The sequence below is a fragment of the Vanrija pseudolonga genome, chromosome 7 (genome assembly GCF_020906515.1).
Source record: "Vanrija pseudolonga chromosome 7, complete sequence".
NCBI lineage: Eukaryota > Fungi > Basidiomycota > Tremellomycetes > Trichosporonales > Trichosporonaceae > Vanrija > Vanrija pseudolonga.
The window spans coordinates 675,412-689,947 of NC_085855.1; the positions used below are offsets into that span (position 1 = coordinate 675,412).

The 14,536-nt window shown below is 61.0% G+C and overlaps 3 protein-coding genes across 4 annotated transcripts; 2 read left to right on the forward strand and 1 right to left on the reverse strand.

The window, feature by feature from the left end:
* The first annotated feature begins 3,498 nt into the window (after positions 1-3,498).
* Positions 3,499-8,367, forward strand: SPAC25B8.19c_2 (Zinc finger protein). Of its 2 annotated transcripts, XM_062775662.1 has the most exons (3): positions 3,499-4,185; positions 5,696-7,522; positions 7,582-8,367. In XM_062775662.1, the coding sequence occupies exons 2-3, from the start codon at positions 5,752-5,754 to the stop codon at positions 8,178-8,180; spliced, it is 2,370 nt and encodes a 789-aa protein (XP_062631646.1). In that variant the 5' UTR covers positions 3,499-4,185; positions 5,696-5,751; the 3' UTR covers positions 8,181-8,367. The 2 variants fall into 2 exon arrangements, with proteins under 2 accessions (XP_062631646.1, XP_062631647.1); XM_062775663.1 differs by lacking the exon at positions 3,499-4,185 and having other exon boundaries at positions 4,705-7,522.
* A 304-nt stretch (positions 8,368-8,671) lies between these two features.
* ERG11 (Lanosterol 14-alpha demethylase) lies at positions 8,672-10,588 on the forward strand. Its single transcript, XM_062775664.1, has 3 exons — positions 8,672-8,922; positions 8,981-9,298; positions 9,358-10,588. Exons 1-3 carry the CDS (start codon positions 8,800-8,802, stop codon positions 10,510-10,512), a joined length of 1,596 nt encoding a protein of 531 aa, XP_062631648.1. The 5' UTR covers positions 8,672-8,799; the 3' UTR covers positions 10,513-10,588.
* A 5-nt stretch (positions 10,589-10,593) lies between these two features.
* Positions 10,594-14,499, reverse strand: strip1 (Striatin-interacting protein 1; the record flags this gene model as incomplete). Its single annotated transcript, XM_062775665.1, has 12 exons — positions 10,594-10,891; positions 10,936-11,663; positions 11,705-12,181; positions 12,220-12,339; positions 12,378-12,534; positions 12,572-13,266; positions 13,302-13,505; positions 13,544-13,722; positions 13,760-13,898; positions 13,935-14,057; positions 14,095-14,224; positions 14,263-14,499. 12 exons carry the CDS (start codon positions 14,497-14,499, stop codon positions 10,646-10,648), a joined length of 3,435 nt encoding a protein of 1,144 aa, XP_062631649.1. The 3' UTR covers positions 10,594-10,645.
* Between the last annotated feature and the right edge of the window lie 37 nt (positions 14,500-14,536).

Consider the following 14,536-nt stretch of genomic DNA (forward strand, 5'->3'; position numbering starts at 1 on the left):
TAGTCGTCACGCGCGCGCGCGCCGCCCGCCGGATTGCTGGAACCATCATCAGCGGCCGCCACAAACGCCGGGCGATGGGTGGTGCCTTTGCCACACTGAGCGTGGGCCCTGAGGGAGGGAGGGAACGTCGGGGGCTGCCTGCGATTGGCGCGCTGCCTGCTTGATGCTCCTGCACCAGGTATGCTGCACCTCAATGGGGCGTTTTGCAGGATCAGGCCGCGCCCTGTGGTGACTTGCAGGGCACGTCGAAGGGCAGGGGCAATGAAAAGAATGCTGCTGCGCACCGTCATACACGGCACACTACGCTGATGATGAAAAGAAGAAAAAAAGAAAAAAGGACGCCGTCCTGCAGCTAGTACTAGCGCCGCGTTTCGAGTCGAGCGCCAAGGGGAACTGGCTGGAATGGGGGGCTGTCATGGCTGGCTACATGGCGCTGCTTCATGGCGGACTGCGCGCGCGCCTCAGCCTCAATTTGATGATTGAATGGCAAGGATGCATCGGGGTGGGGGGGGGGGATCCATGCACCGCCGCGTCGTCGTATGTTGGTTTCGGACACGCGCGAGTGCCATGTTGCAAGCTACAGAGACCAACTGATGCATTTCATCCATTCACACGCCGCATCGCCACCAGGTGACTCGGCCACTCGTCAATGGGATCACCAGATCTGCATTAATCCCACCCTCCCCCACCCAACCCAACCCAATGCAACTCGGCCACCCTCGGTGATCTGGCGCTCTGCTGCCTGTACGCCGCAGTCACACATCGCGACCGACCGAAAGACGACCCACGCGTGTCGGCGGTGTTTGGAGGGGCCAAACTCTGCCACCAAGCGAGGTGGCGCCACGGGTCGGAGGGGGGTGGGCGCGGGCGGGGCAGGCGCCTAGTCCTGCCTGCCTGCCTTGCTGCTGCTACCTGGCAACCTGGCAAAACCTGGCGGGCTGGCGCAACGCCTCGCTTTGGCTTTTTCGCTCTCTCGGCTCGGTTCGGCTGCTTGATCGCGGCGAGCAGCGACGCGAGTTGTGCCATATCTGATCCGAGTGTTCACATGCACACTGCCTGCTGCTTGTGCACGCGGGGTTCTGCGCAGTCGCTTGCTCGCTAGGCGTCCGCCCGTCACCGCGTCACCGTCACCCGCGTCACAGCCCCTCCCCACGGCACGGTTGGTCGTCAAGTGCCCCACACGTCGCGAGCTGCAACCGAAGCACTGCATGCTATTTCCACGGACTATGCACTTGTGCCTTGGTAGTGGCCCCGGACTGTCCGGAGCCGGTGTCGTCATGAGAGTCATTGACGTCGATTTAGGCAATGTGGAGAGTTTATAGCTGCCCTGGCCGGACCTGCCAGCGAGCGAGCGAGCCTGGCTGGTGAGCAACAAGCGTGTTAGGTTAATGGCGCACGAGCTGCCGCCGCCGGCCGGATGCCGCAACCCGCAAACCGCGAACCGCCCGCTAGCCCCCGAGACCAAGGATGACACGCCTGCCGCCTTTGCCTTTTGATCGAGATCTGCCAGGTCGACAAGGCGCACGAGACGAGAGGCAGGACAATGCCAGGTCGAGCTTGTGCCCCGATTATCCCGCCCTTGATGTCAGCGAAGTCATGCTTGCACCTGATTGGCCCCATCGCTCATCGGCTACAATTTCAACCCAGAAGCTCCCCACCCCGGGCTCTCCTCCCTCCCTCTGCTCCCCTGGTCCCCGTTGGCCCCTGCCCACGACTCCTCTCTCGTCTCCTCTGCCTTGCCCCGTCACGCCCTAGAGTGCAGCAGCAGGCAGCAGCTACATCCATGTCCCCTCATCCAACCGAGTTCCAAACCCCTGGCTCATCCTGGCTTACCCTCACTCGCTCCCCTTCGCTGACCTTCACGGCCACTTGAACCAAACCATAGGGTAATTGGAAAATCTCTCTCTGCCAGCTGGCCAGATGCCAGAATACCACGCCCGGACCAAGAGAGCAAGCATCTCTCTCTGCTATCGTGAATTAAAATCACACCCCCTGGGCGTTTGCTGGCCAAACACCCCGCCGCCGCCGCCGCCCCGTAACCCTGTCGTGCGCCTCCTTGCCCCTTTGCCCCGTCGATAACCGCAGGGTGGGTCCAAGGTCGTGTCGGAGAGTTTTGGTATGCATGCAGGGCAACAAATACATGGCATCGAGGCGCAGTCGCCGTCGCGCGTCCAGTAGACCGACCGGCGCGCGCGCGCGACCACGACGACTTGCTTCCTTGCTTGCTTGGCCGAGGCGGAGGCGGCGGCGGGATCGTCAACGGGGCTGGGCTGGCTGGGTTGAGCTGAGAGAGATGTGTATCTCTGCAGGACAGGACAACGGGCGAGGATCAGGAGCTGCAGGAGTAGATGCAAAAGTCGCACGACACAGGGTGTGAGCCGAACAAAATGTGTGAGAGTGAGTATGTGTGGTGTCTGCAGTCGGGGTGCCATATCGCGCACACATCGGCAACAGTCAGCTGCTGCTGCTGCAGCTGTAGCACGATGCAACCGCTTCGACTCGGCGTCTGTCTGTCTGTCTGTCTGTCTGTTATTGTCTGACTGTCCGTTACACGCCCCCATCCTTGTGTTGTGTCGTCTCGTGTCGTCTCGTCTTCGTTTCGTCTCGCCTTCGTGCTCGCCCTCGCCTTCGTCTTTGGTCTCGTCTCGTCTCATCTCGGGTTGCCTAGTTGCACCATTGATTACTACTACGGCGCGACGTTTGAGACATTGCGAGAGCCCAGACAGCCCAGCCCAGCCAGTCCAGCGTAGCTCAACCCCAGCTACGAGCCCAGCCCAAAACGCCAAGTGCGGAACGTTGCAGCGGCGGCAGTACCATCTTCAAGTGTCGGTTGGCGCGCGCGCAACAACAGCGGGCGGCTCGTCTCGTCGTCTGAATCCTGCGCTAGTTTTGTAAACCCACAAACCCATAGCTAGTAGCCATCCATCTGGCTACCCGCCCGTGCCGCCGCCGCCGCCGCAGCATCAGCCTCTGCCGCCTCTGCCGCCGACGCTCCTCGACGATCAGCGGCGTCGACGCTTCTTTTTTTCATCCACAGGAACCGGCCTTGTCGATTTCTACACGCCGTCTGCGCTGCCTGCTTGCTTTGCTTGCTTTGCTCGCCTGCAACAGCGACAGCTGCATCATTTCAATTGCAGACAGAGAACACCTGGATATACTACGACAGGAGAATAATCGCGGCACGACTCACGCACGGCACGGCACGGCAAGCAACCCGCTCTCTCCTTGCTCGCCTGTCTCGTCCTCCTCCGCCCCGCTCGCTCTCTCCTGCCCCTCGTACCCCCCTCCCACCCCCCCTCCCCTTGTCCCCCTTGCTTGGAACCGAACCTCCCCACCCCACCCACCCTTTGCCTCAACCTCCGGCTCAACTGCCCCTCGACCTCTGCGCGCGTATCATTCTACAGCTCGTTTGCTCGCTACAGTTCCGCCCACGGCAACTTGCTTAGCACCCACCCCCACCCATCCACCACCACCAACCACCACCACCGCCAACAAGCTCCAACAACCCGCACCCCAACGGGCAACTTCGGCCCCGCCATCAGCCACAACCGCCCGTCGTCCTGGCGCCCTCCTCCCTCGCTCGCATCAGTCACCCCTCCCCACCACCACCACCACCCACCACCCATCTTGACTCCATTTCAGACACCGCGCTCAGTTTGTTCCATTCTAGCTTTTGCATCGACGACAAGGTTTGAGACGACATCATCCCAACGCGAACCGACTTCGGCTCTCCACGACCTCGGCAAGCGGCGGTGCATCCATCGACCGGCCTTACTGCGGCTCTCTAATCACTCACCCTCTCTCGCTTTGTCTTCCTTCCCTCGCCCATCCCACCTCGGCCCTGCCTAGCCCCTACCCACCAGCAGCACCTCTTCCCGTCGGCCGTCCTCGATCGTCATCCACGCACGCATCATCACCGCCATTTGTGTGTGTGTGCCCCTCTTCCCACTCGACCTTGTCTATACTGTGCCATTAATTTGTCGGTTTTCCATTGCTCGCCCTCGTCGCCGTCGCCCTCGTCGTTGTCGTGTCCGAGTCGCCCGCCGCGTCACACTACAACAACAACACGACACACACGCACACACATCGGGCGCACTTCCTTGTGGATCCAACCACTCATCCCATCGACACCCTTCCCCCATTAGCCTTCCTCGCCTATTCGTGTGACTGGTAACAATATACTGGGTAAGTCGCCATTGGTTCATGTTTCCCATTCTTTGTTGCGTTTGTCCGAAAGGAACAGCAGGTGGCCGAGGTGGGCGGCGAAGAAGAACAAGCAGCAGCAGCAGCATCTGCTGTAGCTGTTGCTGCGGCGAGCGGCCAAGGGGGGAGACGTGCGCAAGCCAAACGAGATGATGCGTCTTGGGTGATCGGCAGACGGTCACCCAACCCCTCTTGTGAGATCCCCTCCCCGCAGACCACCGCCGCCGCCGGCGCGATCAACATTCCAAAGCAAAGAGGCCCCAGCGTCCACAACCCACTGCAGAGGCGCACTCGAGTGATCGCCTTTTTGCACACGCAATGCCCTTGTATGGGCTGTTTGTGGGGCCAGTGGGCGCGTGTGCATGTGTGCCCAATGTAGCGCCCGCCGCATTGTCGGGTTGCCGCAGCCTTGAGCCATGCAGGCCACCGGCCAGGCCACCCCATGCACCAGGGCCTTGATCCTGGCATGATCAAACTCGGCTTGAAACCGCAATGGCCCCCACCACAACCACCACCACCACCACCACGCCCACTCCTTGTCCAACGCCGCCGCCTCCGCAGCGCCGCCGCGCCGCGGTCGCGTCTCGTTCCCGTGTCCCCCTCTTCCCCACGCCCTCCCTCCCCTTGTGCCCTCCCTTCCTTGCGTCGCACAAGCCTTGTTTGATCGCATGGACAATCTCGACAAAGGCTCGTCTACCCTCCGACGCTGGCGTCGGCGCCGCACGCAGCAAGTAATGTTGCGGCCGCGGCGGCGGCGGTGCAGTGACTGGCCGGCAGGACTGGGGTTTGTGTTTTACCTCGTCGTCTGCCCTTGGCTTGCTGTTCGTCTGATTCAAGTGACCCACAATTCCTCGGAAACATTCCTCTCTATTTACTCTTGTTCCACACCAGTGTCGCTGACGCATTTTCTCATTGTCCCTCTACTCTCCGTCTCTCTCTCACTCTCAACACTCTCCTTCATTCTTCTTCAACCCCTTTTTCAACTGTGAACCCCCCACCCATCGACCCTTGATCCTCGACCACTTGCCCCCCCCGGACACCCCAACACCCCTACAACAACAACAACAACACACCCATCACTCGTTACAATTTACGACTAATTGAAACCGTCGCGACTTGGCAAACCCCCCCGACCGCCTTCTTTGCACCGTCACTTTTGTTCTGGCCGGCGATCACTTTGGTTCATCATCATCATCGTCCATCTGACACACAACACCCCATCGACAACTTGACCCACTCTTAACCTGGCATTGCCCACCACACGATCGTCACCTGATTCGATATCACACGCAACACTTTCCGCCCACCCGCTCCTTCGTTGTTGCCACGCATCGCCCTCGTCGTCCTCATCATCGTCCCCACCCATGTTCATCTGTTGGCCACCGTTGCGCCCTTGCTAAACCGCTCAACGATCAACACATCGGCCATCTCACACCCCTCCCCCGCCCTTTGCGCCCTTCCCATCTCGGTTGCATGGCTTTTGAAACCGCAGCCCTAGCAAGGCGACATTGCTAAGCCCCCCCCCCTCTCCGCGTCCGCGTCCGCGTCATGAAGACTGCGACACTGCCGACTATTCTACCTTTAAACGCTATGGCTCAGTCTCCGTCATTGAAGCTGGAGCCTCCCCTTGTCTCACCAACCCACATCCCCAAGTCGGCACAGAACCTTGCGTCCCCTCGCCAGGTCCTGCCCCCCTCCCCTGCTTCAAACAACACCGACCACGGCGCACCTCCCGGCGCCCGCCCACCAATGATCCGTCGTGGATCCCGCTTTGACCCCATGGGACATACCGCAGAGGACGAGGAGGATGCCTATGGAGACCTTGGCACTCGGCATCCTCTGCGCAAAATCCGCGAGGATGTTCTGCCCGAACGCAACCCCAACGAGAGCGTGAGCCTTCCAGGCATCAAAGCGCTCCTCAACGCTACCGACCAGCCCCCACTGGCATCGCCCTTTGCCCAGTCCTTCTTCACATCGCCGAGCGTCAACTCGAGTGCATCGGCAACTTCCCCCCTCGGCTCGCCTACGTCTAGAACCTCGAGGTTCTCATCGTTTGCTTCATCTGTCGCCGAGGGAACCCAGGGCTGGTGGGCTCCAGAGGAACGGTCTCATTCCTTTTCCGGCTACCCTCAGCCGCCGTCGCGCTCGGGCTCCTTCAGTGCCCGTATGGTCGACGACGACGGGCCTGACGTCAAGCGTCGCAGATCCGACCTTGCACCCACGCTTCCCGACGCCGACGAGATTGCCCGTCTAAAATGGCAAGCCCAGAGCAGAAACGCCTCGTTTCCTGTTACGGGCTCCATATCGACTGGCTCCAGTGGACTTCGCTCAATGCTCTACCCTCCCCCCGCAATGTCTGGTAACCACTCGCGCGGCTCCATGTCTGGTCCTTTGTCGTCGCCCCTGTCACCGCCCATTGAGTCGCCGTTTCAGCAACATCACAACCAGTCTCGCCAAGGCTCACTAACTGGCCCACTAGCGCGCTCGTTCGCCGACCTCAGCGCATCAGAGCGCAGCCCCTCGCATGGCATTCCTCGAACAACGTCGCCGACGCCAATTGAAAGGCGCCCTTCCCTGTACTCTCGGAGTTCACTATCCAACGAGTCTGTACCCCAGGTACCCTCTCGCCGGACGTCTTTGGCAACACTACCCTCAGCCACCTCGGCGAGCGCAGACCCGCCCCAGCGCGGCGCTCTGACTCGTCCGCCGTCTCCAGAGCCATCGGCACGGCCTCCTCGTCGATCTTCTCTGGCAGAACTCATCATGGCCAAGAGCGGCGACGACATTGCCATTGCCAAGGGCGGTCGCTTCTTCACACCGCCAGTCACCTCGACCACGGCCCCCGAACGCACTCCTGAACAGCTTCAGCCCCAGCCGCAGCAACAACAGCTGTCCGCGCCGACCAACCCTTCTTGGCTCACACGTCGCGAGTCGACAGATTCAGTTCGCTCGGCGTCCTCGCTCCCCGGCCACGTCTTTGCTGGAGAACCCGACCACGGTGGGCCAAGTGTACCTCGTCGACGCAGTGCAGTTGTACCCAGCGTTTCCAAAATGGGACCCGACTCTAGGCGCTCGTTTGCCATGGAAGAAGACGAGCTAGCCGACCCCAAGAGCGACCCGGGCATGCGTGGAATGGAAGTTCTGGCGGAATCTGCGCGTCGCGTGGCCGATGCCGAGCGAAAGGACAGCAACGACGATCGCGACGCTAGCCCCTCCAAGCCAAACAGTGGCGGTCCCAGCTCTGGCCCCAAGTACCCCTGCCAATACTGTGCAAAGACATTCTCACGTCCGAGCTCTTTGAGAATTCACACGTATAGCCGTGAGTTGCCTTTGACCGCTTTTGCTGTGCGGGCAACGACATGCTGACCCATCTTGCAGATACCGGTGAAAGGCCATTTGTGTGCAAGGAGCCGTCATGTCGTCGGCGATTCTCGGTCCAATCCAACCTCAAGCGTCATGCCAAGGTGCATCAACTACAAGCACAGCAGGCACAAGCAGCAGTTCAGATGGGAGGAATGCGCGGCGGACCGGGCGGCCCACACCAAATGCATCCGGGTCCGCACCCTGGAGCGGCCCCTCAGCAAGCTCCTCCGCCTCAGCATGTTTATGGATATCCGCCACACCAACAGATTCACCCGTCGCACATGGGACATCCCGCTCATGGGCCGCCTGGTCCCTACGGACCGCCTCACAGCTTTGGGCCTGGTGGTCACCCCCCTCCCCCTGGGTTCGAAATGGGACGCCCCGGGCCGCAAGGGCAGCACTTTGCACCGGTTCCACACCGTGGCGGGGCTCCGCTAGGCCATGAGCAGGCGCGTGCTGCCCACTACCACGAGACGCAACGGCGGCGCTCGCACGACGAGCATGCCGGACCGGGCCGATCCGGCCACGCCCAGCGTGGTCCGGGCGGTGGCGGCGAAGGTGGCTGGGGCAGCGAGGAGGAGGACGAGGATGAGCTCGACGATGATGAGGACTAGGGGGAGGTGTTGGGGGAGGGGGGAAGCGACTCTGTGTGTGTGAAGGGGAGGGAAGTTGACCTTGTAGAGTAGTTTTATCCCGCGCGCTGGCCGTCACTTCGCGTTTGTTTTGTCCTGTCTGCTCATTATTCCTATCTATCCCATCATGTTTTGGCTAGCTGAGCGCCAAATGCAATCATCATCATTGTGTGCCGTGGTGTGGGCGGTGGTGGCTGTGGTGGCTGTCTGTGCGCCACGAGACGCGGGCTATCGAACGAGAGAGCAGAGGATCGTACTATTGTTGTCATTGTTGTTGGTCGAGTGGGTGGTGGATTCATGGTGGAAAGAGCCACAGTGCCTGGACGCGGGGCGGACACGGCGAACGGGATCAAAATTCCTCACCCCAGCGTACACCACCCTTTTTTGTGGCGAGTGGGACGATCGACGCGGGTGGCAGCAGGCAGCCAAAACCCAAGGCAGCCAGGAAAGTCGGCCCACCCCAGCCAAGGCCAGCACATCGTTCGACGCGGTGGTCGTCGCAGACTGCCAAAACACGCGTCAAATCAACGCGATACTCTTTCAAAGTTGTTGTTTAAAACACTCCAGCTCTTGTTGCCTGTCCTCGCCCGTCCCAACCAACATGGCATCAATCCTCCAGGCGGTGCCCGAGTGGGTGCACGCGCTGCCCCTCGGCGTCAAGATTGCGGCCGTCGTCGTCGGGCTGCCCGTGCTCGTCATCCTCCTCAACGTGCTCTCGCAGGTGGTAAGTCAAGTCGAGTCTTGCTGGTCTTGCTGGTCGGTGCTGACCACCCTTCCCGCAGGTGCTCCCCAAGGACCCGTCCCTCCCCCCCGTCGTCTTCCACTACATCCCGTGGTTCGGCTCGGCGGCCTACTACGGCATGGACCCGTACAAGTTCATGTTCGAGTGCCGCGACAAGTACGGAGACGTGTTTACGTTCATTTTGCTCGGCCGTCGCATGACGGTCGCGCTGGGACCAAAGGGCAACAACCTGTCGCTTGGCGGCAAGAGCACGCATGTGTCGGCCGAGGACGCGTACACGCACCTCACGACCCCCGTGTTTGGCAAGGGTGTCGTGTACGACTGCCCCAACGACATGCTCATGCAGCAGAAGAAGTTTGTGAGTGGGGCTGGGGCAGAGGTGCGATGGAGAGAGCGCAAGCTAACACCTTGGCTTAGATCAAGCACGGCCTCACCACCGAAGCCCTCCAGTCGTACGCCGAGCTCATGGTCAAGGAGGCCCGTGCCTTCTTTGCCAACAACCTCAAGGTGACCAAGGCCAGCGGCCCCGTCAAGATTGACGCGCTCCACACCATGGCCGACCTCGTCGTGTTGTCTGCCTCGCGCACGCTGCAGGGCAAGGAGGTGCGCGACTCGATGTCGACGCACTTTGCAAAGCTCCTCGAGGACCTCGACAAGGGCTTCACCCCGCTCAACTTCATGTTCCCCAACCTGCCCCTGCCGTCGTACCGCCGCCGCGACCGCGCCCAGAAGGAAATGTCCGACTTTTACCTTTCCATCATGGAGAAGCGCCGCACCGGCGAGCACGACCACGAGCACGACATGATCTCGGCCCTCCAGGGAAGCGTGTACCGCAACGGCGTCCCCCTCACCGACCGCGACATTGCCCACATGATGATTGCCATCCTCATGGCCGGCCAGCACACGTCGTCGGCGACTTCCTCGTGGTTCCTCCTCCACCTCGCCCACAACCCCGAGCTCGCCGACAAGCTCTACGCCGAGCAGGTCGAGCACTTTGGCAATCCCGACGGCACGTTCCGCGACATGACGTTTGAGGAGACCAAGACGCTGCCCCTCATGGACGCGTGCATCCGCGAGACGCTCCGCCTCCACGCCCCCATCCACTCGATCTACCGCCTCGTCAAGCAGGACATTGCCGTGCCCCCCTCGCTCTCGGCCCCGTCCGAGTCCCAGACGTACGTCATCCCCAAGGGCCACTTTATCGTCGCCGCCCCCGGTGTCTCGCAGATGGACCCCAAGATCTGGGACAACTCGACCGAGTGGAACCCCGCCCGCTGGTTCGAGGACGGCGGTGTCGCCAAGACCGCCAACGAGCAGTACCAGGCCGGCGAGAAGGTCGACTATGGCTTTGGCGTCGTGTCAAAGGGTACAGAGTCTCCCTACCAGCCCTTTGGCGCCGGTCGCCACCGCTGCGTCGGAGAGCAGTTTGCCTACCTTCAGCTCACCGTCCTCGTCGCCGAGATTATCCGCACCTACAAGCTCAAGCTTGTCGCCGACGAGTTCCCCAAGACAAACTACCAGACAATGATTGTCCTCCCCCTCGACCCCTACATTACCATCGAGCGCCGCTAAGGCATGCCGCACTCACTCACTAGACCATACCCATCATTTTCTAGTCTTCATCTCATGCAGGCGTCGTGGTTTGACAGTTGTCGTGGTTTGACATATGCTGCATCTAAGTCGTTACTAATATGGCGGTGCCACACTACTCTCCGTACGCGTACTCGACCTCGTCGACCGCACCGTACTCTCTCTCCAACTCGTCGCGCGTGCCCGTGTCGATCGGCATCGGGCCCGGCATCTCGGCATCGTCCTCGAACACGTCCCCAAAGTCGTCGCCCAGTAGTGGGCCGAGACCCATGACCGGGCGCAGGGGCGACCCGCCCGAGCTCGACCGCCGCCGGTCCGTGGGGCTGCGAGGCAGAAGCTTGAGCGTGTCGGGTGACATGTGCTGTGCCGGGTCAGCTCCGCCATCTCCATCCCAACCCAACTCACCTCCCACGTGTTCTCGTCCCCCTTGCTCTTGCGACGCTGGCGCTCGTGCATCGCATTGAACATTTCTCGCCCCTCGGCAGCCGCCTCGAGCTGAGCCTCGTCCCCGAGCTCACCGACCGTCACCACACTTTCCGAGTCGGAGATGGTGTCGTCGTCCTGGCCACCACGCGCGCGCATCAGCTCTCCAAGTCGCACCCATGCCGCATCGTCGCGTTCAGCGGGTCCTGGGGCTCCAGAGGGCGGTGGCATCGCGGCGCCGTCGCCGTACTCGTCCCAGTCCTCGTCGGCTTCCGCGGTGGTGCCCTCGCCAAAGACCTCGCGAAGGACATCTTCGTACTCGTGCATCCAGAACTCGATCATGCCGTCCGGATTGTAGGGCATGAGTGCGAGATCCGAGGCGCTCCTGCTCAGGGGGAAGAGTCCAGCATCCGAGGACACGGAATCCAGGCGGGACCGCCGTCGGGCCGCCGGCACAAGACCAGGCTCGTCGAAGACGAGGGCACTTTGCGAATCACCACGGCGATGATCGGGACCCATTTGCGCCGCTGCAAAGTGAGCAGCATAGTGCTGTTTGTTGTAAAACGCCACAAGGGTACGCAGTGCCAATTCTTGAGGCTTGCCAGCCACGGCGTCTTCAGCCTCGAGATCTGCTTCGACGCCGACTAGCCAGTCATTGCGTAACTCGGGTCGACAATTCAGGTAGATGCTGGTGATCACCTTCATGTTGGCTACAAATGTCAGCGACACCAAATCTTGTCACGGAACCCACTCGAACGCCACTTGCGGCCACAATAGGGCATCTGGCTCTTGATGAGCTTGAGCACCTGAAGCTGGAGCATGGGCTGGTTCACCCGAAGCACGCGCTTGAGAATAGTCGAGCTCTTGTACTGGCACATGAGGAGGATTCGATGAATGCGATGCTTTGTGATCTTTTGCAGAACCTTGACAAGGTTGATGGCAGAGAAGAAGTTGCGCCACGAGTAGTCGGTGATGATCTCAACCTCTGTTCCGTCCTCTTCTTCCTCGACTGGTGGTGTCGGTGGATCCGTCGGCGACTCTGACCGGTTGTTGAGCTCATCCTCGGGCATCGACAGGCCTCGGCAATACTCGAAGAAGCTGCAGCCCTTCATCTCGTTCTTGGTCTGGACCATCTGCGAGATCTCCTGGAGACCAAAGATCTTGAGAACAAGGACGAGGCAGTTTGAATCGAGGAGAAGCTGCGTGAGGTGGTGGTACTTGAGAATGTCTTGATGTCAGTGCCACGGCTCCGCCAAAACGACCTACGAGACGCCTTGAACCACTTGAGGAGGATGAGAATGATGGCCGAGACGGCCTTGGAGGTGATCTCGCGGTGTCGCGCAATGTCAATCTCTTCCCGGGTAGGTGGGGGACGGTCTTCAACAGCTGGGAGAGTCAGAAGAGTTGTTTGTGCTACGCCTCACGAGGGACATCCTGTGTCGGAGAAGCCAATGCCGGGGCCACTCCCTGGTTGTGCTGCTGCTGCATGGGGTGAGGCGGGCCGCTGGTGCTTGTTACCGTCGCAAGGAGGAGCTTTAGCAGGACAATCACCGCGTTCTGCATGATGGGCAGCATTGAGCGCTGTGATATTAGTGGAGATCACAGTAGACACACTCACGTAGATGACCTCGACGCGGTACAACCGCCTGGCGGCCGCACGCTTCTCGCGGGCGAGGCGGACGCCTTCGGTGTCACCCTTCGCCTGTGCCCGCAGTTCCTCCTCCTCGTAACGCCAGTCTCGGCGCATGGCCTCTTCCGCAGCCTCGTCCTGTTCGTCATCGATACGCAGCGACGAAAAGCCGATGAGCCCCCTCTGTCCCAGCCCCCGCTCCTCGCGGAGGTAGTCCTCGCGCGACTCCCAGAGCTGGTACAGTGCGAGCGACACGAACACGTGGTCGTGGTAGAGCTTGTCTGCCTCGTCGATAGCGTAGGGCACCAGGCTCGCAGGCGGGCCATTTGTGGGCTGCGAGTAAGGGAAGACAAACGGCCTGGAGGGGTCCGTCTGAAACTGCAGTTTCTTGGGGCGTTGCTGCGGTGACTGGGGTGGTGTAGGGGCCGGAGTTCCAGGTTGGGGGAGTGATTGGGTCGGTATTGTTGAGAATGGGGAAGACGAACTGCCTGTCAGGTCACCAGAGTGGTACTCTGTAGAGTGATAGTTTGGCTTTGGAGGCATTGGCTTTATGCTCTCGGCCAATACCTCTGTTGACACAGGGATGCCATCTGGGACCGAGGGCGCTGGGGCAAATGTCGGGTACTTTGTGGACGTGTCCCTGCGCCACAGAGCAATGTCCATCGGTGTGGCCTTTGTGAAGTCTGGCTTGTGAGCTGGGCAATGATTGGGGACGCACCCTTCTTCTCAGGACCCAGACCTGCCAGCTCTCGCGACAAGGCCTTCGTCTTGGCCGCCTCACGCATGCCACCGAGGCATGCCAAGAGGGTCTTCCAGAGCAAGAGGAGGACCTTCTTGACAGGGTAGCCCTTGGGCACGCTCCTGTCCTTCAATCCCGCCACCATGTTGATCAGCACGATAGGAAGAGGAGGTTCCACCGCCACTGAGTCGTCAGTCGTTGTTGCCTCGCCGTAGCCTCACTGAGCTCGTCTCCGAACGCGTCGTCGCTGCGTGACACCTCGACCAGGAAATACAGCATGGCGAGGACGTCCATGAGCTCTGCTGAGTGCGTGTCAAAGGGGTCAAACGGCGCAGGCTGGAGGTTGGAGGACCCGCTGCGCTCGTGCGCCGGCGCCGACGGCTGAGCCTTCTCGAGAACGCTGATCTGTTAGTCATCGGCGTTGTCGTCTGACCTACTCTGAAGCGTTGTAGCGACGGGCAGCATCCCGCAGGCCGAGTACGAGGGTGGCGACTCCGTCAACGGACCGTATGAGCTTGGCATTCTCAATGATCCAGTGCAGCTGGTCCTCTGAAGACTCGGTCTCGGCGAAGCAGCCTGATGGGTTAGCGAGTCAGAGGGCTCAGAACCCACCTTGGAGAAGATACAAAAGTCGGCCCTGTGCGGCGCGGCGGGTTTCGGTGACCGGGCTCTCAAGATACTCGAGCTGCGTCTCGACGTACTCTCGCCGTTTACGCAGCGTGGCCGTGGTCCACTCTGCCTCGTCAGTCACGACCCAGCGTCTCCTACTCACTGCCAGAGAACGAGCCTTCGAACCGCGTCGCGTTCTGCTGCACATACGCCATCTCGATATATGGGTAGAACTCGTTGAGCTCGTTCATGAGCGTGTCCGTGTCATCGTAGCGAAAGTCGAAACGCTGGCTCTGGGCGGTCAGCTGCAGTACAAGCCGTCACTACCCACCCTCGCCCTTGCGAGACCGGCAGCTTGGGCCCTCATCTGGCCGAGGGTGACGTTCTCGGTCACTTCGCCGCCTTCGGCAGCGTCGCGCGAGACGCCATCGCCGGCGCGGCCGGGGCCTTCGGCGCCGTTAGAGCGTGGTCTCGGCAGGTTGGGCAACCGTGATGTCGGTGCGGGGGATGGCGCGGGTGCCGATGATGCCGTCTTTGTTGGGAACGGTGTGAAGCCCTCTATCCACATGAGGTGTTGGGTGCGCGGTGTTTGGGGTGAGTGACGC